General features: G+C 43.2%; 1 protein-coding gene and 1 long non-coding RNA gene across 3 annotated transcripts; one reads left to right on the plus strand and one right to left on the minus strand.

Annotated features, from left to right (window-relative positions):
- Nucleotides 1–5,532: 5,532 nt before the first annotated feature.
- On the plus strand, nt 5,533–23,041 carry LOC119851845. The gene is made up of 4 exons (XR_005291428.2): nt 5,533–5,644; nt 7,566–7,726; nt 19,805–19,954; nt 22,785–23,041. It is a non-coding gene; the product is annotated as an uncharacterized LOC119851845 (long non-coding RNA).
- Nucleotides 11,537–27,730, minus strand: ODF1 (outer dense fiber of sperm tails 1). Of its 2 annotated transcripts, none has more exons than XM_038392350.2 (2): nt 15,506–15,777; nt 11,537–12,360 (listed from the first exon to the last, which is right to left on the minus strand). In XM_038392350.2, exons 1-2 carry the CDS (start codon nt 15,775–15,777, stop codon nt 12,045–12,047), a joined length of 588 nt encoding a protein of 195 aa, XP_038248278.1. In that variant the 3' UTR covers nt 11,537–12,044. The 2 variants fall into 2 exon arrangements, 1 of the variants encoding a protein (XP_038248278.1); XR_005291427.2 differs by lacking the exon at nt 15,506–15,777 and adding an exon at nt 27,539–27,730 and having other exon boundaries at nt 12,222–12,360.

Consider the following 27,730-nt stretch of genomic DNA (forward strand, 5'->3'; position numbering starts at 1 on the left):
CTTAACTTCTTTTTGAGCATCAGTATCTTTATTATTTTCTGGAGGTTTTTTTAAACAAATCTCTAGAGACATACCATGATGTTTGTTTTATAAAAACGTGCCACCTAGTGGTAAAATCATGTCTTTTTAGAAGAAACATTTATGTAACTGCACCTAATTATGTGCTAGTACAGTAGTTTTCCAAAGATATGTTTATTTAGCAAAGCAGAATCCAAGCAGAATTTGGTATGCAGGAGCGCTATTCAGAGCACTTTTGCGCATGGCCACAAGCTGTTTCAAAAGACACAAACTACCAGGACCAAATGACTCTCAGAAGGATTAATTTCTATTGCAGAGAAGGTAATAGAGATGCTACTATGAGGCATAAGGATACAGTCTAGACTAACATTTTTTTAAATCATGCAAAATGCACCAAGGAATTTTCTCTAGGATATAGATCTTAATCTGTCTCTCAACTCTGATGTCATCTTTGAGTTTAAACAGTAGAGGCACAGGCATAAGCACTGACTCCTTGGGTACTCCAGAGCTCAAGCACCCAAGGGGAGGGGGGAAGCTAGTGGGTACTCAACACCCACACCTGTTTGGCGCCTCCCCCAGCTGCCAAACAGCTGATTGGCAGAGTCACTTTTAGGAGGACTGAGAGCAGAGGACAGGTGAGGGTTTTGGGGGAGGAATTGGAGCGGGGGCAGGAAGAGGCAGAACAAGGGCAGGGCCTCAGGGGAAGGGGTAGAGTGGAGGCCAGGCCTCGGGATGGAGCACCACCAGGGAAAAAATAAGTCAGCACCTATGGGCACAGAGACAGGCTAATTGTCACCACACTGGCACCTCCTGCTGGGTGTTTTGGGAATTAGCTCTGGTCAGCCAGTGTGCCCTCCAGTGGTGGTGGCTCTCCCATCCTTGTCTCCACCTGCAGACCCACTGCCTCTGCTTCCTGGCACAGCCCTCTGGCCTTGTCACAATCCAGGTTCCCCCTTTCCAGGGGACTCCTTCCACAAGAGTCTAGCTGCTCCTCGCAGCGGCTTGGGAGTCCATAGCCTGGCCGCTCCTGTGGCGGCAAGTGGGGGTATAGAGGAACCCAGGCCTGCCCACTACTCTGGGTCCCAGCCCAGGGACCTTGTAAACAGCTTCCCATTGTCCCTCCTTTCTTTCTCCACCAGTCTGTCCCAATCCTCTAGGCACTACCCCTCAGCCCCAGCACCTTCAGCTCATGCTTCTGGCTCCTTCACCCTCTTCCCAGGGCCTTGGGCAGGCAAGTCCCAGCAGCCCTGTTCACAGTGCTAGTTCTACCACCCTCTAGGAAACCAATCCCCTTGTTTGGACTTCCTACAGCAGACTGACTTTCTCTGGCCTTCAGCTTCCTTTTATATGGGCTGCCTGGGCCCTGATTGGCTGGTCCAGCCGCCGCCCTAATTGGCTGCAGCCACTGTCCTAATTGGCTGTTTTCTTGCAGCCCTCCAGGCTGGGTTTTAACCCTATCAGGGCCAGTGTGGGGCTGATGCCCCGTCACACTAATCAATAGAAAAATGGCTATTCTGGAGCTCATAATGTATAAATCAAACACAGAAAACCAGTCAGTTTATCTTACTACCTCTTTTAATCACTGAAATGTGATTCCCTACTGAACTGTGCACATTTCATTTCTAGGTTACTGGTTCAAATCCATTCCATGTCAACAGTGACTAAAGCTGACAGCAGTTTTGTGGTAGTTGTAAACAGAAAGGTCAAGAAGTGAGTGGGAATGGGGAGTGAAGTAAACTCTGACCCTAGAGATGGGCCCTCTAGGTCAGGATTAAGCCATATTAATAGAACAGTGAGGAAAAGCTTGTGCTCCTGCTGTAGTAAGATGAGGCCCTGAAACATAAACCTTTGTATCAGAGGCCCAGTATGAGGCCTAAGGCCTGAGCTAAAGTAATGGTTAAGACTTTGCTAACATAAACCAAAGTTAAGCTGTAAGCCAGAGGCAGGCCCTGCTCACAGAAGCTGGCAAAGAAAGGGCTGATGTTGCAAAAATATACATAGCTAAAAGGTACTGGACACTAGAGAGACAAACATATGCTGGGATGGTACCAGAACACTCCGATACTTCCACATTCTACACAGATAACAAGGAACAGGCTGCCCCATCCTAAAGACAGGGGCAAAAAGGTAATATGGTGGATAGAGTTGTTTTGTTCTAACCAACATGTACAAGGTGAGAGGCAGCACCTTACTGCGTAGAGGGGTTGTACCTCAGTACATCAGGAATGATTTGTAACTTGTTTGTACCTGTGTATAAGAATGCATTCCTGGGGTGGGGTGTCTTTCCAGCCCAGGGGGCACTGGAGTGTCCTGCCACTTACTGAGCTGTGTCCATTGTCAGGGGGCACATATTTGTAGTATGTCCTGTAGAGTCTACTGGAAACTGTTACTGTGCTTCATTGGACAATAAACCTGGCCGGATGCCTTCATACCTTATCAGAGTCTGTGGTCATTGGGAAAAAAGAAAAGGAGTACCCGTGGCACCTTAGAGACTAACAAATTTTATATATATATATAATTTTATATATATTTTATTTTGTATAGATGTGGTCATTGGGGATTCTCTCGGGTCTGCTGTTCCAGTGATCTGCAGAGCTGGGGCAGCACACAGAGGGAACACACACACACAGCCGACTGTTATCAACATTGAACAGGGCAGAGCACCACACCGGTGGCATCTAACACCTGCTATCCCTGCTGTACCTGTACAGTAGATAAACAAAATCTTCCAGGACATATTTTTCAAATTTGGGTTGCTAAAGATAGGGTCCTAAATCCCAGGTTACATGCCTAAATAATAGACTGGATTTTCAAGTGCTGAGCACCCATTGAAGTCAATGGAAGCTGCAGGTATACAAGATAGGGTGAGCAATTGCTAGATATGCTTGTAATGATATACACCCATTACTAGAGATGAAGATGCTAAAATTGTTAATGAAACAGAAAAAGCAAAAGTGTTCAATAAATGTTTTGAAAAAAGCAAGATGAGGTACTTGTATCATATGAGGATAAAGAAGTATTTTCTAGTCCCTTAGTTACCAAGATGTTAAACAACATCATCTAGGGATAAACATTTTTAAATCAGCAGGCCCAGATACTTTGTACTCAAGTCCTAAAAGAGTTGACTGAGGAGACCTCTGGCTAATTGATGTTAATTTTTAATAAATCTTGGAATACTGGGGAAATTCTGGAAAACTGGAAGAGTGCTAATGTCATGCCAGTATTCAAAAAAGGTAAGTAAGATGACCTGGGTAAAAAATAGGGCAGTTACCCTGACATCAATCCTATGCAAAAAAATAGAAAAGCTGATATGAGCTACAATTCATAAAGAATTAAAGGAGGGGATATAATGTCAGTCAACATGTTTTTATATAAAGTTGGTTTTGTCAAACGTGTTTTCTTTCTTTCTTGGGGCTACAAGTTTGGCTGATAAGGGTAACGGGATAGATTTTAATATACTAGATTTTTATAAGGTGTTTGACTTAGTGGTGTATGACATTCCGATGTAAAAAAATTTAACATTATACCATATCAATAAAATACATGTTAAATAGATTAAGAACTGTCTAACTGACAGATTTCATGAATGAAAAATACCTCTGAAAACAAGGCTATTTTTATTTAGGTATTTTAAATATGGATATAGATGCCTGAGTTTGAACCCACTGGCCATAGTGTTAAAAGATTGAGACTAGCAGTGAGAATAAGGAGCAGGCAGAGATAGTTGTGCTGTTGATTCTTGTAAGATTATAAACACTTTGAAAACCTGAAGTCGTTGATTGATGGGATTCATTGAAACATACTCTTCTCTTGTGCCCTCCAGGTAATTCCTGTTAACAAGAGCTGTCATCACAGAATGAGTGCAATGGCTTTCCAGCTATTCACTCCGTGGACTGCTTTGTAAGAGAAGGAGTCTCTTATGGACTCAGACTCCCAATAACCCAGTGCCCTACCCATGGTTTCTCAACATGTTTCACACTGTGGAGCACCAGGCAGGGCTTGGCACGACACTGGATGTCCACAGACAACAGTGCGAGAACCCCGCTACCAGAACAATCCATGTGCACACATGTGACTGGGATCCCAGGGGAGCCGCACTGAAGTTATTCAGTTAGGGTGAACTGCAAAGAATAGGGCAGACAATCCCCAAAGCTGGTGGATATTCCAATACTTAGATTTACCAAACCAGCACAAAACAGCTTCTATAATACATTACTGGTTACGCAGAAGCCAACAACACAGTTGCCTTAAAGCAATCATCCTTAGGTCTCCACCCAGACACCCAAGTCAAATATGATGAGGATTGCTGAAAATCTTATTCCTCATATAAGAAAGTTCTACCAATCCCAAAGGATTGGACACATTACCTCCCAGGTTAATGAATATTCCAGATCTTACCCAAATACACGCTTACAGCCAGTCATTATTAACTAAACTAAGATTTATTAAAAAAGAAAAAGAGAGAGTATTGGTTAAAAGATCAATATACATACAGACATCAGTACAGTTCTGACATCAGATTCATAGCAGAGATGGTGAGCTTTGTAGTTGCAAAGAGTTCTTTCAGAATTAGTTCACAGGTTATAGTCCAATATTCATATTCACGGTAATCCAGATAGGACTGGAGATCTCAGTTTTACGATTTACACTTCCCTTACATCAAGCAAATCTGAGATAAAAAGGATCAGGACCCAAGACATCTTTATACAGCACCAAGCCTTCTTTTGATAGCTCGGAGTCCTTAGGTGAACAATAGGCAATCATGGAGACTTTGAAGTATTTCCTAAACATTACCCGTAATTAGCTACAGGGATTAACATAAGGCAATTGCCTGTTTTCCACCATTTGCAGATGATTTGCTATACATTTCAAAGAGAGGTGAATCAGTGATATCTCTATCTTTATAGTTCATTTAAATGTTAAGATTTCCTTGATCTCTGAATTAATAGAATACAGCATAGACAGGACTGTCTGATTACATTGTTAACCTCTAACAATATATATGTATGTAGTGGGGCAACTGCCCCACTCCTAGAGAAGAAGGGTTAAAAGCAGCTTTGGAGAGGGCTGCAGCTGAAAAGAGCTAGGCTGACTGGGAAAGCAGCCATAGCTGGGGCCAGCCCAATCAGGGCCCAGCTGACCCTGATAAAAGGGCTGTGGGAGTCTCTCTCTAGCTCTGGAGAGAAGGTTACTATGGATGGAGTAGTGCTGGGGGCGGGTAAAGAGAGTTAGGGAGTTTCAGCTTGGTAAACCTCTGGGTTGCAGGCCTTGTTAAAGGCCTTAAAAGGTACTGGGGCTGCAGAGGGGTACCCTGGGGATAGGCTAAAACAGCAGGTCCTAACCCCTTGCCAATGATGAGTGGCCTATACAGTCTGCCCCAGTGAGTGGGGGCTAGATGATGACTGTCAGTAGCCACTGAGGCAAGGTGGGTTTAGATGGTTGGGGGTTCTCCTGGGAGGGGAGACACAGTGTGGGGATACTGTGGTGGGCAGAACCCCAGGGCAAAGGGCACCAGGGTCCGGGAGGGACATGGAGCTAGTGGCAGGCAAGTCACTGGCTTGAAGAGGGTTCTCTGTATGCTGGAAAAGAGCTAATTCCCAGATGACCAGCAGGAGGCACTGCACTGGTGAGTCTTCACTTTGCTACAATTTAAACACACACAACCACAAACATTCTCTACTGATATGGCCCTAAAGGTTGAATCTGAGTCAATTAGCCTGCAAGCTGCTTAACCCTTTCTGGCCATGTGTCACAACACACTACAGTGTTGCCAGCTCTTGTGACTTTTTGTAAGTGAGGGATTACAGCCAGTGCTGGAGCCTGACTGGGTATAGCAGGAGAAGCTCCAGTTCTCTAGCGAATTTCAGCCTTGCCTGGGGGAAACCCCCTCTGATTGGCTGTTCTACCCCAGGAGGCAGGCGGGAAAAGCAGCCAATCAGGGCTGCTGAAGACCTGAAAGGTAAGCTAATGAGCACCCCTCTGCACAGGGGTGACCCAGACAGGGCAGGTGGATGTCATGGAGCATCTGATCAACAATGGCGTGGATGTCACCTCCCAGAAAAGGGAGTTGTCACAGCACTCCGCATGATGCAAGGCAGTTCAACTGCTACAAGATCATTAAGACCCTGATGCTGTGCGGGGCAGACATGATGGCCTAGAACCTGACAGGCAAGTCCCCCCACAGATCTGGTGCAGCTATGCCAGGCAGACATCTGGCAGGCACTGGAGACACAGGAGCCTGGTGAGACAGGTATTGGCATGAGGGATGGGTGGAAGAGGCACTGGGGTGGGGGGGGAATGGTGTTTGGCTCTGGGAACTGGATCCATTTTATGACTTAGCTGTGTGAATCGATGAATAAAACCCAGTAACTGTGTGGGGGGAGGAAACTGGATACCACTCTCGCAGGAGGGCAGGAGAGAATGGAGCAGCTCAGTGGCTCTGTTCCCCTCTCCTATCCTGTGAGCAGCCAGACCAAGCCTCTGCTCCTCCCCATCTCCCCCTGAAGCACCCAGCCTGGGAAGGGGCAGGGATATGTGGGAAGAACCACTACAGCTGCTCCCCCAGCCTGAAGGGAAGAAGGGACACTGCTACAGCCACCCTTCCCCCAAGTCCTCAAAGGGGGATTTAGAGACCCCCAGGAGGAGCAGAAGTGAGGCTTCGTGGTGGTGGTGGGTGTTGAATTGATATGAGGGGCAGAATTGATCCAGGGGATGGTTGGGGATTTGGGGGGCAGCACCCATTGGGGGCTGATGGAGCTGAATCACTTGGGGGCTGGGTGTGGGACTGAGCGGCAGAACTGATGTGGGGATTGGGGGGCAGGATTGATTTGGAGATGAGGGACAGAATTAACTGTTGGGCAGAGGACCGGCACAGACAGGAGTGAGCTCCTGAAGTGGAGGCCAAAATTGCCATACCCAATACATTCTGGAGAGTTGGCAGCGTGCGTGCGCACACACCCCTGATGGGCAGGGGGCATTCAAAAACCAAAAGGCAGAGCAAAAAATATAATATTTTTTAAAAAGTCTCTCATGACTTTTGAACCTGTGGAGTTGGCAGTTCTGCATCAAGCTTTATGTACATATTAAAGTTCCATTTCAACAACTTCTTGTATGATACCTGGGATGCTGAATGTATGCTAGAGGAGGCACATAAATCTCCTTGGCACTAAATCATCTAGTGTGTCAAGGTCAAAATAACCTTCATCCAATTCCAAGGAACAAGCTCCCAACACCTCCGCCCTAGCAGGTTGTTCTCTGGAATTCTGTGCCTTCGCTGAAGATGCTTCTGGAACAATGTAGCCGAGTACAAGGCTGGAAAGACTAGTACTGTCCAAGCCAAATCAGATCAGTGGAATGACTGGACCTTTTGGGAGTGTATTATAGCAGAAATCTTTGTCTTTTTTTAGCACTTTTCCTACAGGGCATGTGACTAGCCTGAGGAGATGGGGTTGCAGCGGGGTGGGGTGTTTTCTGAAGCCCATGGTGAAAGAGGTAGTTGTTTACTCACTTCCCTTGTAACCTTTGTTCTCATCTCTGAATGGCAATAGGTAACTTGTAGAACCTTAACCTGCTTCTGAACATTGAGACAAGACTTTGTTTTCTGTACTTGAGTATCACTGGGAAACCAGCTGTAACAAAAGGACAGAGGCGAAGCTTCCAGGATCACGAACACCAGAGTTGCTCAAGAGGCATGCTGCCGACAGGGCAGGTAGGAAACTTGCACTGCTGCTGTCCATTCTGCATCTGTACTATGGATAAAGAGTATGCTGCTCAACCAGTCACATCTCATGTGACTACTAAGGAAGGTTCATTATGCAATTTTTTTCTGCTATGCTCTTAAAGCTACACCTCTTGCCTAGTGACACTGCCACCCAAACTACCACCCATGTTGCTGGTTCAGGTAATATGGAGGCTGATTCATTCCTGCTTTATTCCAGCATAAATCAGAGTGAACAGGACACTGTGCTTGAGGGGTTGCATTGTGGCTCAAGGGAGCTGCGGGGAAAGAGGCTGCAGCAGAAAGAGGTTGCCACCTTTTCTTCCCTCCTCCAAGAGGGAAACCTGCTTAACCAGGCAGCCACAAATAGTGCAACCTGCCTGTACCTGCTCCTATTGAGTCCTAATGTAAAATAAAGCTGCCCTCTCCAGGCACAACCCACGGGGGAGTGGAAATGCAGCCTGTCTTTCCCTAGGGGTGAATTCCACTTGGGGATGCAGGGGGCACAAATCTGATGCAGCAAATGCAATCTCTGAGCAGATCTGTAGTCCCAGTATTTCAAGACCACCATACCTCCCAGATCCTCCTGCCTCTGCTTAGAACAGCAATGAAAAGAACTCTAGGATTTTACAGTGATGATGCACGACAGTCAGAAAACCAGAGAGCTATGTGAGATCTGCAGTGGCAAATACCCACCAAGCTGCTAGGCAACTGGTCTAAATATTTTGTTAACACTTTGCTAAAAGTGTGTATTGAGGCCTTTCTGTTTCAATATGAAAATGTTTCCATCAAATCCCAGGCTATCAATTCAGTTCTATTCTAAAGCAGAAAATGCTTTTAGTTGTTCTTACATCTGCTGGTAACTGCTGTTTAATATGTGTGGGAGCCTTGGAAATAAAAGTGCTTTGTACTTCAAGTGCTGACCACCCTAGAGTGTTACTTTTTGTAAAATGTGAGGCAGGGAGAATAATGTTGGACTCCCCTCTTCTTTTCCTGAGAGCAGGTGGAAATCTTACCCATGTAGCCTCCTACATCAACAGCCAAGGGGGCAAAAAAACTGACTTCAAGACTGAGCTTCATAAGTTTATGGAAGGGATGGTATGATGAGACTGCCTTCAGTGCCATATAGCTGATCTGTGACTGCTAGCAGCAATATCTCCAATGGCTGAGGGGATACTAGATGGGGTGGGCTCTGACTTACTCCAGAGAATTCTTTCTCAGGTATCTAATTAGTGGGGCTTGCCCACATGATCTGCGTTTAACTAAATGCACCATATCTGGGGTCAGGAAGGAATTTTCCCCAGGTCAGATTGGCAAAGACTTGAGGTTGTTTGCCTTCGTCTGCAGCATGGGGCAGGGGTCACTTGCAGATTTAAACTAGTGTAAATGGAAGATTCTCTGTAACTTGAAGTCTTTAAATCATTATTTGAGGACTTCAGTAACTCAGCCAGAGGTTATGGGTCTATTACAGGAGTGGGTGGGTGAGCTTGTGCAGGAGGTCAGACTGGATGATCATGATGGTCCCTTCTGACCTTAAAGACTGAGTCTATCTGGCTGTTAGGGCTGCCACAACTGACTATGCAGAATCTCCTGCTGTTTCAAAGGCCCCCACAGTCTTATGGGGCCTAGATCTGGGGAGTTATTTGCATTTTGCCCCCCCACCGTGAACCTGCTAGGGGTAGTAAAGACCCCATGTAGAAAAATAAGAGGGCTAGAGAATCAAAAATAGCCTGGGGGTGATGGCTGATGGTGTTGCCTTCTCTCTGAAGTTAGTAATCTGAGGGCAAATGGAAGTGCTTCATCTCCCTCCAAAGAAGGAAAAGACAAATTGAAGGTGACGAGGACAGCAGCTTAGCGCCCCCACCCCCTGTGAAAATGCAGCAAGTCAGCAGGAGGGATGTGAAGAGGGAAACAGCCTAAGCTCCTCAAAGGGTTGTGAGCTTAGTGGCTGGTACAGTGATCCTGGTGTTGAGGGCTAAGCTCACAGCTCCTGTATCTGCAGAGCTGAGAGCATCCCACCAACAATCCCTCTCAGCTGCTCTGGGTCTGCTTCTGTCAGAGGACAGATTGGGGATGGTTTACACATACACTCTCCAGGATCCCTCATGCCTGGCTGAGGTGGGTGAATTCATCACAGAACTTTGCCTTGTTTGAACACAACAGTAAAGAATCAAGTTAGCTGACAGGATACTGACCATGACTTTTGGGACAATGTAGATAATGACAAGTTGTGTTCAGCACTGTCACCTAACCATGAGTAAAGCCTGCATGTGTGGCAATAGCAAAGGGAGAGCTGTGCCAATAACCAATTTTGTGATTTACAAAAAAATAGAAATTCCTTCCAGGTTAACCCAAAGTTAACATTGTTCAAATTTTTGGTGAAACTAAAGTAAAAAAAAATTTGTTTTGGGGTTGATCAACACATTTTGTTCAACCCAAAATGTTTTGGTTCTCAAGTTTTCTTTACTGTCTATAAAATGGCAGTAAAATTCAAAGTCACTGAATTAATCAAAATGTTTCCATTTGAAAATGTTGAAATGTTCTGATCTTTCAGTTGAAACAATTAGGCAAATTCTAAATGAATTTGTGAAATGTTTCAATCTGAACATATTTTTTGGCCCCCCAAAAATTTCAATTTTCCCAGCTCTAGTCAGGGTGCTTTCCAAACACACACCACCACAACACACCTGTGAAGCAAGGAAGTATTATTCATGTCTGCTGGTGAAAACCAGGCTGAAGGTGTCTGGTCACAGAGTCTGCCAGGAGCAGGGGAATGGTGGCACAAACTGCTTACAACTTCTCTTCTGCTGAGACAGTCCAGATACATCTGCCACAACCTAGAAAGAGCATGGAGCTGACCAGGAAGGGGCAGGACCATGTCATCTAGGAAATGCATCAATTCCATGCATCTTCTCTGGCATTCTGCCTAGGAGACTCTTGTGGCCCTAAAAGGGCATTGCAATGCCTCAGTTATAGTTCCATGCCTTTATATGCTCATTTTCCTGTATGGGCTTGGCTCTGACTGGCCTACATCTCCCATGATGAACCAGGGCCAGAGTCCTGTGGGTACACTCCCACCACGAGAGGAGAAAATGGTGCATCATGGAATATGTAATCCTACCAGGAACCCCAGCCTATAGATGAGACTAGGCATAAAGCACCTAAAACTACAGCCTCAATAAGGCACCACAGCACCATTTTGAATGCACCACTTTCTTTCAATGGAAACAAATTCAACAGAATTTCTAACTAGTCCTAGCTTTTGTGTTCCTAAAAATATAGGGTTACCATAGGTATATCCTAGAAAACAAAAGTGTATAAATATTCATGTCCATAATGCCCAGTAAATGTCTGAATGGAACTGACTATTTTATTTCATCCCCTTTCTTAGTGAATATAATACAAAGGCAGTTGGCAGTACTGGATAATGGAGAATGTATCAAGTACAGCATGAACAGTGGAGAAGTGGTATTAGTGAGACAATTAGTGGAAGACTGTCCATGTCTTGTGTCCACACTTCAAAAAGGATACTGACTGATTTGGAAAGGGTTCAAGAAAGAGCTACAAGAATGATTCAAGGTCTGGAAAATATGCCTTTATAGTAGGAAACTTAGGAAACTGTCTATTTAGTTTACCCAAAAGGAAGTTGAGGCGACTTGTTCACCTCTGCAGTGAAGAGATTTGATAAATGGCTTTTTAGCAGAAAGACAATGAGATCCATAGACTGGAAGCTGAAGCTACACATATTCAGACTAAAAATAACCATTAGAATTAGCCATTGGAACAGCTTACCTAGGAATATGGTAGATTTCCCATCACTTGATGCCTTTAAATCAAGACTGCATCTTTTAGAAAAAGATGCTATAACTCAAACAAATTATGGACTTGATGGAGGAATTATTGGGGGAAATTCTATGGCCTGTTATGCAAAAGGTCAGACTATATGATAATGGTCCCTTCTAGGCTTAATCTCTGAAACAATGAGCAGTGGCAATGTCAGCTTCTGGAATTATGCTATACCTATATGGGTCTTTATTACTTAACAAGTTACCATAGTTTAGTGTTTCTAAACAATTTATCTTCATATTGGATAATGTCCCTATTTCTTTTGACTGCTGACAGTCACAAGAAACCCTTCAAAATGAAACCAAAAGACTTGCACTCAAAGTAGTTTTGCAGCACTATTTTGTTTCTAAACTGCTCAGAACAGTTGCCAACTTGTGCTTAAAAGGTAGAGTTAAAAAACACCGGAGGAGTTGTTTGTACTATGTACATGTACAGTACTACTGCTGCTTAGAGTCCACTGTCTTCACATTAGACTCAGGAGGCAAGGAAAACACTTGTGTGGAGTTTCAATCTTCACCAAACTGCTAGGACCTACAGTGTACATCACCTCCTCTTCATGTACCCCTGGAGGCAAGCTGATCTCCTTGGTAAGGTTTGTGTAGTTGTATTCCTTCCCTCTTAGGGTCCTATGCTCCTCCTCATGTTCAGCTGACACTTTAACCTTCCCATCTTTCACCTTCACTGTAACTTCCTCTGGGTCAAACCCCTTAACATCCATCAGAGCTAAAAACTTATGGTCATGGCATGAGTTCAACATCCTATTAACTCTTCTTCGAATGCTGTAATAAAAAAACAAATGTAGGTCACCAAAAATAGTCACCCATTCATCCAGACCACCTTAGAAGTTTTGGTCAAATTTTTGAAATTCCTGTCTGAGGTCCTCTCCCTTAGCTACTTTCATTAATAATCAAATTTATCCCTAGGAAGTATCAGTGATTCATTCTTGTGGGTAAGAGCTGAGATTACTTAATTCAGACATCTGTGCCTGGGTCCTGCTTTGAAGTCATACCAAGAGGTATATAATGTCAATAATAAAAATATTGTATTGTCAAATATGGATAAGTAACTTTATCTAGACCTTTAACCACATTTGAGTTGATCTAGGAGTAAGCTGGACAAAAGGTTCAATTTCTAAGATATCTAACTTTGATTGAAAAAGACCTTGATAAGGAACCAACCAAGATGAAAAGATGGGAGAGATTTGGACAAATTGATCTGGATGAGTGGGTCTCTGTAGGATATAGGATAAACATCTTCAATTTGTGCAGCACAATTTTTAAATTACTGTATGGATGGCATTGACTCAAGTTAAGATCCATCATATGTTTTCTACTAGAGAGGCACTCTGGAAGGCTTGTGGGGAAAGAGGAATGTGCTTGTACATGTGATGGTTGTATGCAGAAATTAGATGGTTTTGGGAGGAAATTAGACAAAACGCTGGCTTCCTGGCGATCCCCTGACTTGGTTACTTAATACTCCACTAAAGGATCTATACTTTAAACAGAATGACTAATTTCTTATTAGCTAACTTTGTATGCCACATTTTTATAAATGTGACCCCCCCATAGAATTGTGGTATAAAAATATGGACTATCTTTGTAATAGAAAACAAAGTATGTACACAAGAGGAGCACTAAAGACAGGTATTTTGAGTATGCTAGAAAGGGTGACCAAATTTCTAGAGAGGTGGGCTCCCCACCTAGCAAGACAATCTTTACCAGGTTATTTGAATAATGTAGTTTATTGTAACCTTGCCTTAACAAAATTTCAAAATTTTAAGAGTTAAGATGAATTCTGTATACAGCATGGAATAACACATTTATTTGACAGAGTAAATCAAGTGTAGGGTCTACTCTCCTATTAATGGAGATAGGTTCATATTTTGATGCATACTACTTGTGGAATTGGCTACACCATCAATGAACAAACATTCATGTGCTTTGGTAATCCAGGGTTCGTGTGCTCTTAGGATGAGACAACTGAAGATGAAGAAGAGTTGTCAGTCACCCTAAACATAACAGCCAGCACTCCCCATTAGCCAATAGACACCAATGCACATCCACTTAACAAATCATCCTAAATTTTCAAATGAATGGTTCACTAGTTACATTTTCAAGTGAGAAATTGTTAAATGATCTCTACATGACACATTCCTGGCATACACACACAAAATTAAATGTCTCCTGTGCAGAGCTAGGATGGCAGCTGATTGGGCCATTAAATTTACAGTGTGAAATGACATCAACCAAAAACATGACTCTCATTCAAACCATTTGCAAAATATCCAATTGAAGGTCCCAGTCTCCATTGTAACAAACTGAATGGGGCATAAGATAAATTCAATAGATTGTGATGTCTGAGTATATAGGACAGTAAATGATAAACTAGACAGCAAGTCAGATGAGTTTAGCAGTTTATTACCAGTGTAGCCCAGCTCCAGGATTATTATTCCTATTTTACAAAACTAAGATGATTCAATTTAGCACAACATCTAGAAATATATTTCTTCCTTTGTGAGTTCATGAATTCTGTGCTGCTGCCTCCTTGGACTTTCTAGTCAATCACTTAGAGACTTAATCTTGGGTGAATGTTTGGGAAAAGGAGTGATATTAGAAACTTACAGCATCCATATGGGTTTCAGTGTTTGAGAGAGGATATTGATTTTTTTCTAGACTTATAGGCCAAAATTCTCTCATGTGGTGACTATAGTCAGAGCAGTGCAAGCAGATGCATAATGAAAATGTAGCCAATTTCAGAAACAGGGTAGCAAGGATTACACTATATGGACCTGATACTTGGGCAAAACTCTCATTGAAGTCATTGGCCCAGATCCTGGAGCCCTCAATCTGTTTTTACTCAGGCAAAACTTCACTGAGTTTTGCATGAGTTGCAACTTCAAAATTTGATATGCATCAAATTCTGACTTGAATTCAGCTGGTGAAAATCTAGAGCATCTTCATGTTCCAGCACCTCCTCCTGCAGCCTTTGGCATATGATGTGCAACGGGTTGTGACTGCACTACAGCTATTCTAAGGTGGAGGAGCTGTTACAATGGAGAGAATTCAAAGCAGTCCCTATGCTTTCACTCCTTCTAGGGTTAGTGTAAAACCCAGCCAGGGATCAAGGATCACTATACAGCTCCCGGGGCTTCCCTCTCCTCCAGCTCTGTCACATCCTGTGGAGACTGAGCACAGCAGAGAATATAAGCCAATATTCAATCCTCTGTGTATACTGGCAGCATCACATTTTTAACTGGCAAAAATCAAAACCTCACCTCCAAGCACAATATTTAACAAGTTTAAATTTTGGGTAGGGGAAAAACTGCATGTTAATAAGATGTATTAAAATTATTTATTAAAACCTCCCAAAGTCCCCATCTCTTAATGAATATGATTCTGTCTCTGGCAAAGGATTTACCCTTTGTTTTGGATCATAAACTTGCCATTGAGTTAAAGGTTAATCATTTATCACAGCTTCTCATTTAGAACTAGATTCTGATTTCCTTTATAGCAGTGTAAATCTGGAGTGCCATTGAATTCAATTTAATAAATACCCAACTCTTAATAGATTGAGTTACTCTGGGTTTACAGTAAGGTCAGAATCTGGCCCAAGACTAAATCTATGTATTCTCATTTAGTTTTACATGTAGTCCAACATTTGTTGCTTTGAATATTTTTAAATATCCTATTTTCCATAGGAAGACATTTAACACTCAGGCACTGCTTATATAATTACCTCCATACCTTCTAGAATGACATTACAGCTTTTTTCAAACTTACAGTTCCTACATTTCCCTGAAATTGAGCTTTGTCTATTATCCTGTTTACCCATTTCAACTTTACTCAACTCAGCTGTCAAATTCTTCTCTAATTCAATTTAAAGAGTCCTACTGGCTATAGAAGGCTAATAAATAAGCTCATTTACCTGTCCAGTTCTCGCTCTGCCTCCAGTTTTGCTTTAATGGCTTTCTTCTCCCAAACCGTGAGGCATGATGGTGGCTGGCAATGTGGATATGGGTGTACTTCACACCCACAGTGTGGATGCAGGTGTATATCACACAGGCAGTGTGGATGCAGGTGTATATCGCATAGGTAATGTGGATGCATGTCCATCAGCCTTATCTGTCTCCTTATTTCTCTATCTGCCTTTCTCAAATCTCGCTTGGCATCTTCCAAAAAGCGACAGCACAAAGACATCTTAAAGCTTTAAACCATATTAGCGTACAAGTACAACTTTTGATAACTTGCACTCGTGTGGGGAAAAAATTGTCTTGCAAGCTCTGGCCAGAAGTTTGTTTTAAAAAACAATCTGCAAATGCTTTAGCTATATTCCAGCAGTCATTTTATGACATCAGCAGCCAGCAAATGTGTCACAATCCTGCAGTTGGCATGGGAACTGCAATCAGTGGCTATCTCCCAGAAAGCTATTAAATGCAAAACACCCCACTGATTAAACACTCTGGTATTTCATACTGACACAAGTTAGTTAGTTCAACATTTTGGATAATTATGGATTCCCCAGAAACTAACTTGGCCCCATTGTACATACATGTGTCACTCTACATGGTGTCCGCTTGTACTGTTTGCTCTAATAGAGTATTTTCTCACTGAAAGTTTCAATCACAGTATTGCATTAATAGTTCACATCTATTTCCTCTTTTAAAATACAACATATGAACCAAAGCTGGGAGAATGTGCACAGGTGTTCTCAGCCCTTATAGGCAAAATACTCTATCAAATCCTGAAGTCTTTATTCACTTTTTAACTCAGACTTTACTCAATCCCCAGTGGGGTTAGACGTGCTACCCGAAACCTGCTGTTGACCACATTTATAATGGGATGGCACATTTTTTGTATTTTTTTTTTACAGCTGTTTTTAAATGTGTTGCTTTGTTTTCATGCTTGCTGGTTTTGGCCTGCTTGCCACTATGCTAGGAGAGTGGAAGCATTTTAAGGCTTTGTAGCTTTTTTTGCTTTAATTTTTTTTAAACTTGCCCTGCAATTTCATGGCATGTTTGAACCATTTAACAGCCATGGTTATAGTTTGCATTATTACATTTTAAGGCTACATTTTTTGCCTTAGCCTTACAGACTGTTTTTCCCCCCCACTATATTCTTAAAATTTATATGGACTTTTTTGCTAGCAACCCAGCACATTCATACCTCATTATACTCTGTGGGGATTTGCAGGGAGGGATGAAGGGTTTTTTAGCTTGTAGTTTTGTTAGATTGCAATTTTTACAGAGGAAAGCTTGCTTACATACCAGATCACTACTCGAGGGTTACCAGTGTGGTTACATGTTTGGCTGCATGTGTTTTTTTTCCTGTGTGCTGCCCCAGCTCTGCGCAGACAGCTGGCAAAGCAGACCTCAAGTGAACTGCCCGATGACCACAAGATCCGTTAAGGTACAAAAGCGCCAGGTTTGTTGTTGACAAAGCACGGTAATAGCACCTGGCAGACTCTACCAGGATATGTATGTGACAATGCATGCAGCTCAATGAATGGCAGGCCTTTCCATTCCCCCCTTGGCTGGGCCAAGATGCTCTTAGAGGTGCCTTTATATACCCTGATACAAACCAGTTATGTACTGCCCCTTGGACATAATTAGTTACTGTCCCCTGATGTGGCTAGTTATTACCCATTTTTTGGTTAATAAGTTTGAGATTATTAACATGGTTTAAAGCATTTTTATTTATCTCACTGTTATGCTAACCTTATCTTTTAGAAGGGGGTCAGTGAGTTCCTGTTATCCTGGAGGAATGTTTTTGTAAACATCCTTTATTGGGATGTTTTGTTACCACTTCTGAAATTTGTTTGTGTAAGTACTTTGTGCCTAGCACTTCTTAAAACTGTTTCTGCAATATCAGCCCAGTTCTTGCCAGATTCTGTAAACTTGCAAGCAGGCAGAGCCTGATTTTTGCTCACCCACCTAATTTTTGCTACCTCTGCTTTATATTGGCAAAGCTTTCCCACTACTATAGCTCAGGCCTCATACAAGGGCTTATATCTCAGGCTCTCTTCCTACTACACTTCTATTTATAGACCCTGGAGGTCCTTGGCCATTGTCACAATTTGCCCCCAGCTCTGTCTGTCAATGCTATATTTTTCCCATGGATGGTAATGCACATAAAGAGCTCTTGAGTCTTGCTCAATATTATTCATCCATGTTCTCATTGGCTGGCCATGAAGATGGATACCCTAAGGTTGTTCTCCCAAGAGAGGCTTAACTGGCCTGTCTCGTGTTGTAATTACATGCCCAGCCCACTGAACTTGTTGGAATTTCAACTCAATCCTTACTCAGTCAAAATTTCCACTGACTTCATTGCCTTCAGAGCATCACTTGAGTAAGCTGTGAGTTAAAGGTGCAAAAGGAACTTTGCCTGAACAGTAACACAATTACTATCCCTCTTAAAAAAAATATTCTATCAATGTTCACCTCCTTGGTACTTTTGTTGCTTCATTTACCATAATCTTGAAAGAAAAAATGCAAAGATGTACTGTGTGTGCTGATTTAAAGACAATGGTTATTGCTTGGAGTTACAGTGGATTGATTCCATTGTCAAAGTGGTATTTGAAGATACAATGCAAGCATTTCTATGTATCCATCATGTGCTCATCCCTACAGTATCTGAAAAAGATTATGGCCCAGATTGCCCACTATGTTACAGCCCCTTTATGCTAATGTAAAGCTAGGGAGTCCCAACCCCTAGCAAATATCTAGCTTAGGTGGATTTTTGTGGCATAGGGTTGGTAACAGCTCTACATCCCAGGACGTGTAGCCAGGACGTGGCAGGGTCAATGGGGAAATGGCTAGATGCACTCCAGCTGCCAGAACAGCCTGTTGGGGCTGAGGGCACCTAAAATCCCAGAGGCTGCCCTGACTTACACCTAGGGTTAGACAGGGCCCTGGCTGGCCTGAGAATATACATGCAAAAGTGGCATCAAACCACTTGTCACCACCAAAGCTGATGCTGAGCACAACGTGACTAACTGGCCCATTTTATTGGGAGACTGTATTTGGAGTTCAATTTATTTTGTATTAACTGGAAAAGGTTACTTATTGTAAATAGTTTTTTTTATGTTAATGCTCTGTGCATGTCTTAGTGGGAGATTGTCAAGAATGTTCAGACATGGATGCCTTCATTTAGGAATTAAGTCTATAGGAGTCATTAAGGTGGCTTAGTTCAGGCACTTAAGATTGAAAATTTTGGCCTTAAAATAAAATATTTTCATGCTCATCTACCTTAGTGACTGGGATGTGGGCAGTAGTGACTAGTGGTTGGAGCATGAGTCATTGGTCATTAGTCTTAGAGCTGGAGTCAGAGGCCAGATCTGAAGCCAGAAATCAGAGCCAAGGGTCAGCATTGAGTTCTCTGAAGTGAGAGAAGGCAGGGGCAAGACAAGGAACTACTGCAGCTGTGGGCAAGCATTCTGAGCAGTAGCTAAACTGCTGCTGGGATTAAGAGCCACTTTGGCTACACTGCCTGACAAGAAGGGTCTGCAATCAGGCAGCCTATCATAGGCCAGCTACATTTTTTAGGTGGCCTGGAGACTGGCTCTGATTCTTGACACTAGTACCTAAATCAACTAATATCAGCTGATCCAAGTACTCACCTTTGTACCTGACCTTTACAGCTCTTGCATCACAGGATCTCAAAGTACCACATCAACAATGAGTAACATAGTAAGAGTACATGATATTTCAGTCAACAAGAGAACAAGGAAACTGTATAACCCATTCAAAATATAGAAGCATTTATTTGAGATGAGTTACCTTTTCAATACAACAGTATGATGAATAGTAATGTCCATTTGCTCAGTGAACTTTGGAGCAATTTTCTGAAGCAGCATTATGATTTGAGTCACAAGCTGATGCCTTTAAGGACTTTTGCAACTACGATCTTCCTCTCATGTTGCATCAGTTGCTGAAAGTAACATGTATGAAACCTAATCTCAACTGGATGCTACTAGCATTGTTATAGATTTGCCTGACTCATGGGGCGGGGGGGAGAACTGGCATAGCTAAAAGTAATTGAGCAGCATAACTCAAAGAAGGTTTAAAGCTAATACTGCTAGTTTATCAGTCCACAAGGGTTTATTCTACTCTGCAGGGCATTTTCTAGCTCAGGTCTTCTAGGCGACTGAGCTAATAGCTCAGGAATTGCCACAGCTTAAGTATCAGATACTGAACATGCCATCTAACAGCCATTTTCTGCTGTTCAGCAGGGCTATTCTAGAACGTTAAGCAGGATGAGAAACACGAAAGGACTCCTGCATTGTTAAGAAGTTGACTGAGGCCTTATCAAAAGAAGTGGAACATGTTCCTTTGAGGTGTTTGACAAAACATCCCTTTCCCCAGATGCTATAATGAAGGTGGGCTGATTGAACCTGAACTGATGTCATATATTAATCATGGAAACAGAATTTCCCTGTAATCAACCATATGCTAGAATGCATTGACCTTTGAGTATATTCAGAGGGGGTGACTAATGTCAGGTGCCAGTGTTACAGGAGGAAGAACTGAAAAATGAGAACTGAGTGGGCCTGCTTCCCTACTGTCCTGCACTGTGTTCACTTACACCTGTGCAAAGTGAATGTCCAGGGCTATCTTTCTGACCCACACTGTACTCCCTCTGCACCTGGGTCAATCACAGCACAAGGTGCAAGAGAGTGGAGGATTGGGCCCAAAGTGGTGACTTGATTTTTCAAAAGAAGTCTGTTTAAACCATTAAGGACCCACACAAGTTATTACTTCTCTGGGGTTTTACCCCAGCTTTAAGCACTTCAGGGAAACAAATGCCAGCTTACCATGGAGAGCTGCCATCTGATGCAAGATTTTGCTTCTGAAGCCACTCACTGTTGCACCAGATAGAGGTGAGCTGGCCTCCTCCCATGGGCTGAGCAAATTGAACACCATGTCCCTGCAATGCTTCCAGGCCTGTCAGATGACTGAGGGTGAAATCCTTGTCTAGAGGAAGATGAGGTGCAACAGGACCACCCAAGTGGAGGAAAGTTGTTAAAAGCAGGAAAATCCTTGAAACTTTATTTTGGCTCTCAGAACTTCTTCCCCATTTTGTCCCTTAGGGCCTCATCTCAGGGATGCCTTCATTGTCCAAAAAAAAAAAAAAGCCACCCCACAAACACAACTCCAAATAGAATCTCATTTTTTCCATCAGTGCTATGTCTCCTTTCATCACTGCTGAGATGCACAATGCTCCATTGGTTTCCTAGGCAGTGTCCTCTGCCTCTCTACACTTCTGGTCTTTGCCACCCCAGACAGTGAAAGAGCAGCCCTAAAAATCAGACCCAGCTGGAACAGGGGGTGGGGGACCATGGCCCTCCCACTTCTTGAAAGTGGGCAGGCCTGGCCCATCTTTCCACCACAGGACCCACCCCTGCCCCTCTTGCCCCCCCAAAACCCCATGGCAGCTGGAGCCCAGCTGGGGAGCCTGGGCAGCTGTGAGCCCTCCCCCTGCCTGGGGCAGGCCTCAGCCTGTGTCCCTGCTCCCTGGGACCCTGCCCAGGGCAGGTGGAGGGTCTGCAGCTCCCCACAGCTGCCTGCATGGCTCTTACCATGACTGGGCTGTGGCTCCAAGGCCCTGTCCCCAGCTGGAGCCAGGTTGCAGGCAGCTGTGAGGAGCCACAGACCCTCCATCTGCCCTGGGCCAGGGGCTGCTCTTGGAGGCCCCCTACCTGTGGGAGGGACCTGGGCTCCCCAGCTCCTCTCCAGCTTGGCCTGGGGCCACAGAGGGGGCAAGGGCACCTAGGCCCCCCACTTTTGGAAAGTCTTTGCTGCCCCTGAAAGCTCTAACAATGAATGCATTGGTTGGCCTGCTAATTGTTTGTATTTTTAGAGTGTGCCTGCTGTAATGACTATTTCAAAAAAAAATTTTATAAAAAAATACCTGTTTACATACAGATATTTGCAACTGTAGTAAGATACTCCAGGGTGCAGGACTGAAATTAGCATCAGGCAACCCAGGTGATGGGCTGGGGTGCCAGGCTCTGTGTGCTGTTTTTTGTTAGTGACAAAAGGGGAAAAAATAGAACATTTGAAATGTTTCAGGTATTCTATATGTGGATTCATTTTTCACTAATCTCCTAGAATGTTCTGGACATTTGTAGAATCTTATGAAACCTTCCAGACTAAACTACATTTTTCTTGAACTGTTCTAGACTGTTGTATCCCTGCGAGGGCATGGCTCACAAGGGGCAGGGCGTTCTTAGTCTGAGATAAGAACCAAGCAAAGTGAGAGCCCCCTGTGATGTGAACCTGGTTTTATTGTGTAATTGTGAAAGTGTACTTGTGTTAAGACTTGAAGTGTGTATGTAGCGACTAATCAAGGACATATTTAATCAGATGCTAGATATCAAACCTCAATCTATGCAACAATATAAAAGTTACTTTTGCCATGCTGAACACATAACTGAGGACTTTCTAAGACTGAGGAACATTGACTTTTGCTCTCACTAATGCTTTGTTTTTCCTGGTAGAAAATAAAGATCACCTGAAGGCTTCTTCAGGGGGGTCTCACTATTGGAAGCAAAATTCAATCTAGTTTGTGGCAAGGGATAAATCTGATGGGAAATGAATTTTGTTTGCTTATATACGCCATGAATTACAGATTTACTGATCCTAGCATGCAAATTTATCGTTGACAGGGATGAATCATGCATGCAAATCATGCAGTAGTCATGAAATGGGCTACAAATGTAATAAAAAAGGTATTAGATAACAAATGGTAGGGGGTGGAGTGCTGAAAACACTTCACCTGGGGTGCCATTTAGTCTAGGGCTAGTCATGCCAAGGTGTGTCATGCTCAGGTACTATCCCTTCTTGGGTGGTTACTGCACTCAGTCAGGTTACCTAGTCTAAACCCTCTAGACTTTCTAGGGATAGGACATTCACAAGAGCTCAGTAGTATCCCAATTCTACTCCCCATTGAGCTCAATGGTACAGATCCTGTTGACTTAAATGGGAGCAGAGTTAGGACAGTGCTGAACTTCTGAATATGCCATCCAAGGTTCACAATCTTTTCTCTTTGAAAACCTCCACCCTCCAAATCTTGGGCCAAATTCAAAAGGCAAATCTAAGAGTAAGTCTTTCAGCCCCCCCACCCCAACATGTATATTGTACCAGTTTAGACTCCAGATATTCTCACCACCACTGATTAATATCTAACTTGCATTGCCTCTGAATCAGATCTTCTGAGGATAAGAGCATCTAAACTGCTGTAACCCATCTGCTGAATGTCCAGAAGAAAGGAGCATAGCAAGAAAAGCAACTAACAGGAGGATGTAAGAAGGGCGTGAGGCCATATTCTGCAGGCTTCTCCATGTTATTTACATACCAACTTACTGAAAAATAAAGAAGCTTATCAGTCTACAACAGTCTTACTAAGCACAACAGCGTCTGACACCCTCTTACCCTTTTGCTTTTGAATTTGTAACTGAATGACTGTTTATAGCAGTAGTCAAAACTGTCTCCTTCTGGAGTGTGTCCAGGCTGCTCTTGGTTGGCCAGAGTGGTGGTTGCACTCCATCCCCCTTGTGGATGAGTGTTTAGTTCTTTGGCTGACAGAGTCAGACTGAGTTTGGGTACTGAAGTTAAGAGTCATGTTACTGCTAGACTGTGTGGCCACCACAAAGACCAAATATCTCAGGCAAGAAGTTTCCTTCCTTAGCAGAGGGCAACTTTCTCCAGATTATGGCAGGGCTTTAACAGGCTTTTCCTGAAATCTATTTGTGCCAGTGGCAATCTAAAGGACACTTTACTACTGGCCACCATGGTTATTCCTTTGTGACCAATGGCCAAAATAGCATCAGACTAAGATTTCACAATGGAAAAGTAAACAGTATCAGAGTACATCTGTGCCAATGGACACTCACCTGTTGATAAGACTCTAAAGTTGGCATGCTAATATTTTGCCAGGGGCCTCTGTCAAGGACAACATTAGGTGAAAGAGGTACAAAGTGCTCCCATTGTTTACAATGTTGCTGTGAAATTCTCTAGTTTAGGCCAGGTCTACACTTCAGATTTATATTAGTATAAATAAATTACTCAGGGGTGTGAATTTATATGGACCTAATCCCACCATGTAGAAAAAACTATGCTGATAGGTGGTGAACTAGCTACACCAATGGGAAAAGCTCTTCCATCAGCATAGTAGCTTCATCCGAGTGCTACAGTGGTCGCTGTATGCAGCATGTATACAGCTGATGCAGCATTTTATGTGTAGACCTGCCTTGGGTCACCTTTCCCTACTGTTTGAAGCATATGATTACTACTATAATAGGGCATTGTAAACTTCTGTAGTACTTTGCATACATCGAAAGAAATGTCTTCTACCCCAAAACCTACAATCTAATTAGGACAAGACAATTCAGGGTTAACATCTCTCTTGTGGGAGGATACTATGCACAGCAGTGATCAAAGAGGCAATGTGACTAGAAAGGGGGCCTGAGGAGAGCCCAGAGAACCAGACCATCTATGTGGACACACTGCAACTTGTAGGATTTCCTGTAGCACGTTATTTTTCCCCAGCTATTATATTAGTTAAACATCAATGTTCAATGCTAAAACCACGAAGAAAACTAAACTGTTAAACAGTTAAGGTTATTTAAGGGGAACACCTGCCCACACAAACTTTTCAAAGTGAGGAAATGTAGTTAATGTAAACTCACTCAATACACCACAATTCCCAAATATATTTGTCACTCACCCCTCCCTTTATATATGTTCCATCACCTCTAATATGTAGACCAGCACTATGCATGGACCATATTCCCTGACTTTGCGCTATAATAGAAAACCTTAACTCTACTTCAGCAACATCAGTGTTAACTGTTTGACTTGTCTCAAGGCTGGCTTTGCAATAAATCTAAAGAGTGAGATATTATGGTAATTTTAATTTTAATCAGGATTTTTATCCACATTTTCATAAAAATAACTTCATTCAAAGACAGCCAGTGTGTGAACAATCCCTGTTTCTTTACCCTTCTGACTGGATTTTTCTTCTCTTTAGAATTTCAAGATTCTCCAGCATCTTTGACACCACTTGAAAGATTGTCAGGAGTTCTGTCTTGCATAGTAAGATTTTGAATAATTTATTTCATACAGGAGGTTCTCTTTGCCAAGTCATATCTGAAGCAATGAGATCTGGAACAAGCCATTCAAACAAAGTATTGTGCTAAATCTTTGACAATCTTATGGGTGCAGCTGGCACACTAATTTTAATGAAGGAAACTGAACAAATGAATGTGTTAAACATTGTATTTGTGCATGAAACATTTCAAATGCAAAAAACTGGAGTTAAACCTGCCTTGATTCATTTCAATAACTGGGACTAGGTACATTACACATATAGGCCCAGACTCAATAAACCTGGTAAAGGCAGGTAAACCCCATCTCCCTATTCTAGCCTGAGGGAGTATTCCCCATGAAGGGGGGCTGGTGATGCCAGTGATCTCATCCTCCCTCAGCATTCTCATGAGAGAGGAGCAGCATTAGTGTACAGCCAGGACTCCACGAGCCAGTAGAAGCTGCTATGGATATGCTGAACCAGCACATCTCCCGCCATACCCCCTCCCAATCAGCACGGGCCACTTTTTTGGCGAGGTGGGCTCCCCACCTGTTATACCCTGCAAAGTGATTGCTGGTGCTTTCTGCCAACAGTTTCCTCATCTGGCAGATTTTCCATTTAGCTAGACTCCCTCAACAAGCAGAATCTAGCCTGTAATACTTTGCCCAGAGTTCCAGGACCTTTGAGTAACCACCACTGCATACCCAGAATGGTTCTTTACAGCTATGGAGTGCTACAGTGCCTAGATGCAATGGGACTGAATGAAGAGTGCTGTGTCTAATGTACAAGAACCTTTCTGTTGCGAGTTTAAGCCATGAACAATATTAACATTTTTAAAAAAAGTTAATTGCTGTAGACATGTAACTTGTTACATTACAGCACACATTGCACTAAATGTTATGAAATGCTGCTTAATAAAATGTTTTACATAGCATGAGAATTCAACTAGAATATGTCTTAAGCTCTTACGCAGTCTAATGGAATTCATATCACTCATTGTGTTGATTTGAACTATTCCACATATGGAAAAAATGAAATGCTTCTGTGGCATCTTGGCCCCTGCCACAATATTCAGTCAACAGTCCACTGCGCAGCATGGGGGGACTGTTACAATAACCAGCATCAGCAGTCAGTCAAAGCCATTAGAAAAGGAGTACTTGTGGCACCTTAGAGACTAACAAATTTATTAGAGCAGAAGCTTTCGTGAGCTACAGCTCACTTCATCGGATGCACGAAAGCTTATGCTCTAATAAATTTGTTAGTCTCTAAGGTGCCACAAGTACTCAAAGCCATTAGAATCATATGATCTTGGTCAGTTTCCCTCAGAAAAAAAGATTCCACAAATAAAGCACTGCCGTTCACATTCCAAGTGCTACTCTTTTGCTGTGGATAGCAGCCTTACCCAGATAGAGGAAAGGAGAAAATGAAAATTCAGCAGGTTTAAAGTCTGGGACTTTCAATATTCAGCCTTGGACAAGTGCCATGAAAGAACTGCCAGAGTGAGGGACAAGAGTATCCTATTGACAGTGCTTTAAACCACTGAAAAGCTGAGAATCTCAGCTTGCCAAATATATAAATCATTCCCTTCTAGCCCTGTCAGGTCATGATATTGCCAACTCAAAAAAAACCCCACACATGATTCTAATTACCATCATCTTCCTCTCCCCCCACCTCTTCATTTAAAATATTGGCAGTCACTCTCACAAACTACTAAAATTACAGATTACTAATAAGAGATGAAACTTCTACTGAACTCAGTGGAGTTTCACCACTTACACCAAGTCTGGGTTTGTCTCCAATGCTTTAAATCTTTGAAAGCTGGAGTTTCAAGATGCTTTGACATGGTATAAAGCATAGGTTTCTAGTTCTAGCGGTTCGGACATCCACACTTCAGCCACCACAGAAGTGGAAGAGAAGGAAAGTTATCAGAATACCACAACTCTAAGTTCCCATCTCTCATGTCCCTCCAGGGCTAGAAATGCTGGAGGCTAGTAAAATGCTTTCAGACAAAGTAAATATTTCCAAGCACTGGCCCTGACCCAGTAATCAGACAGAAAAGGCTGAAGGAGAAACTGAGAGGGAACAGCCCTTCTTTGCCTGGATTGAAGAGCAGGGAAAGACAGAAAAGGATACAGCAGAAATAACAGCAGTTGTCCTAAGAGCATGCAACTAAAGGGTAGATGTGAACTACTAAAAATAAATGTTAGCCCACTGGACTACTATACAGTAGACCAATTTGTTCCCTCCTGCAAACCAATCTAAAGGGATTAGTTGAAAACTTGAAACCTGTTAACAGTCATCAAAGGTGCTGATATTTTTCTAATTGGTGGTCCATGAAATGAAGCTCTTGTGGGGACTGAGATCTTACTGGCCATTGGAACAAATGCCCATTATTTGGTTGATAACCTAATGAATGATTGTAACCTATCTTGGGGCCTTGCTAGATTTAAATTGAGACATTCAAATCACAAAAAGAGACCAAAAACTGTGCTCCCCTGCAGCTTTGCCAGTGAGTCAGGAAACCAGAGTTTAATCATTTGGGAAGGCCTGGGGAAAAGGTAATATTTGGAGGACTGTAGCAAGGCAATGACTCACCAACATGGCACCTCCTGCTAATCATCCTGGGAATTAGCTTTCCAGCCTCTGGAGTGCCCTCTGCAGGCCAGTGTCTCACCTGCCACTGGCCCCCCCATGTCCCTCCCAGACCCCAGTGCCCCTCTACATCAAGGTTCTACTCCCAGCAGTAGCCCACAATCTAGGTCTCCCCACCCAGGGGAACACCCAACCCTCTATCCCCACCTTGCCTTAGGGGCTACTGCCAGTCACCATCTAGCCCCCACTCCCTGGGGCAGACTGCAGTCTGTAAACCACTCACCATCGGCAAGGGGGTTGGACCAGCTGCCACTGCCTATTCCCAGGCTACACAGCCTCCAGCTCCCCCAGACAGCCAGGTTTTTCTCTCTCTACTGCTTGAGAAAGACTACCTAAGCTCCTGGCTCTCAGCCCTTTTATAGGGCCAGCTGTGGCCTGACTAGGGTGTGGCCCCAGCTGTGGCTGCCTTCCCAAT

The sequence above is a fragment of the Dermochelys coriacea genome, chromosome 2 (assembly GCF_009764565.3).
Source record: "Dermochelys coriacea isolate rDerCor1 chromosome 2, rDerCor1.pri.v4, whole genome shotgun sequence".
Lineage (NCBI taxonomy): Eukaryota > Metazoa > Chordata > Testudines > Dermochelyidae > Dermochelys > Dermochelys coriacea.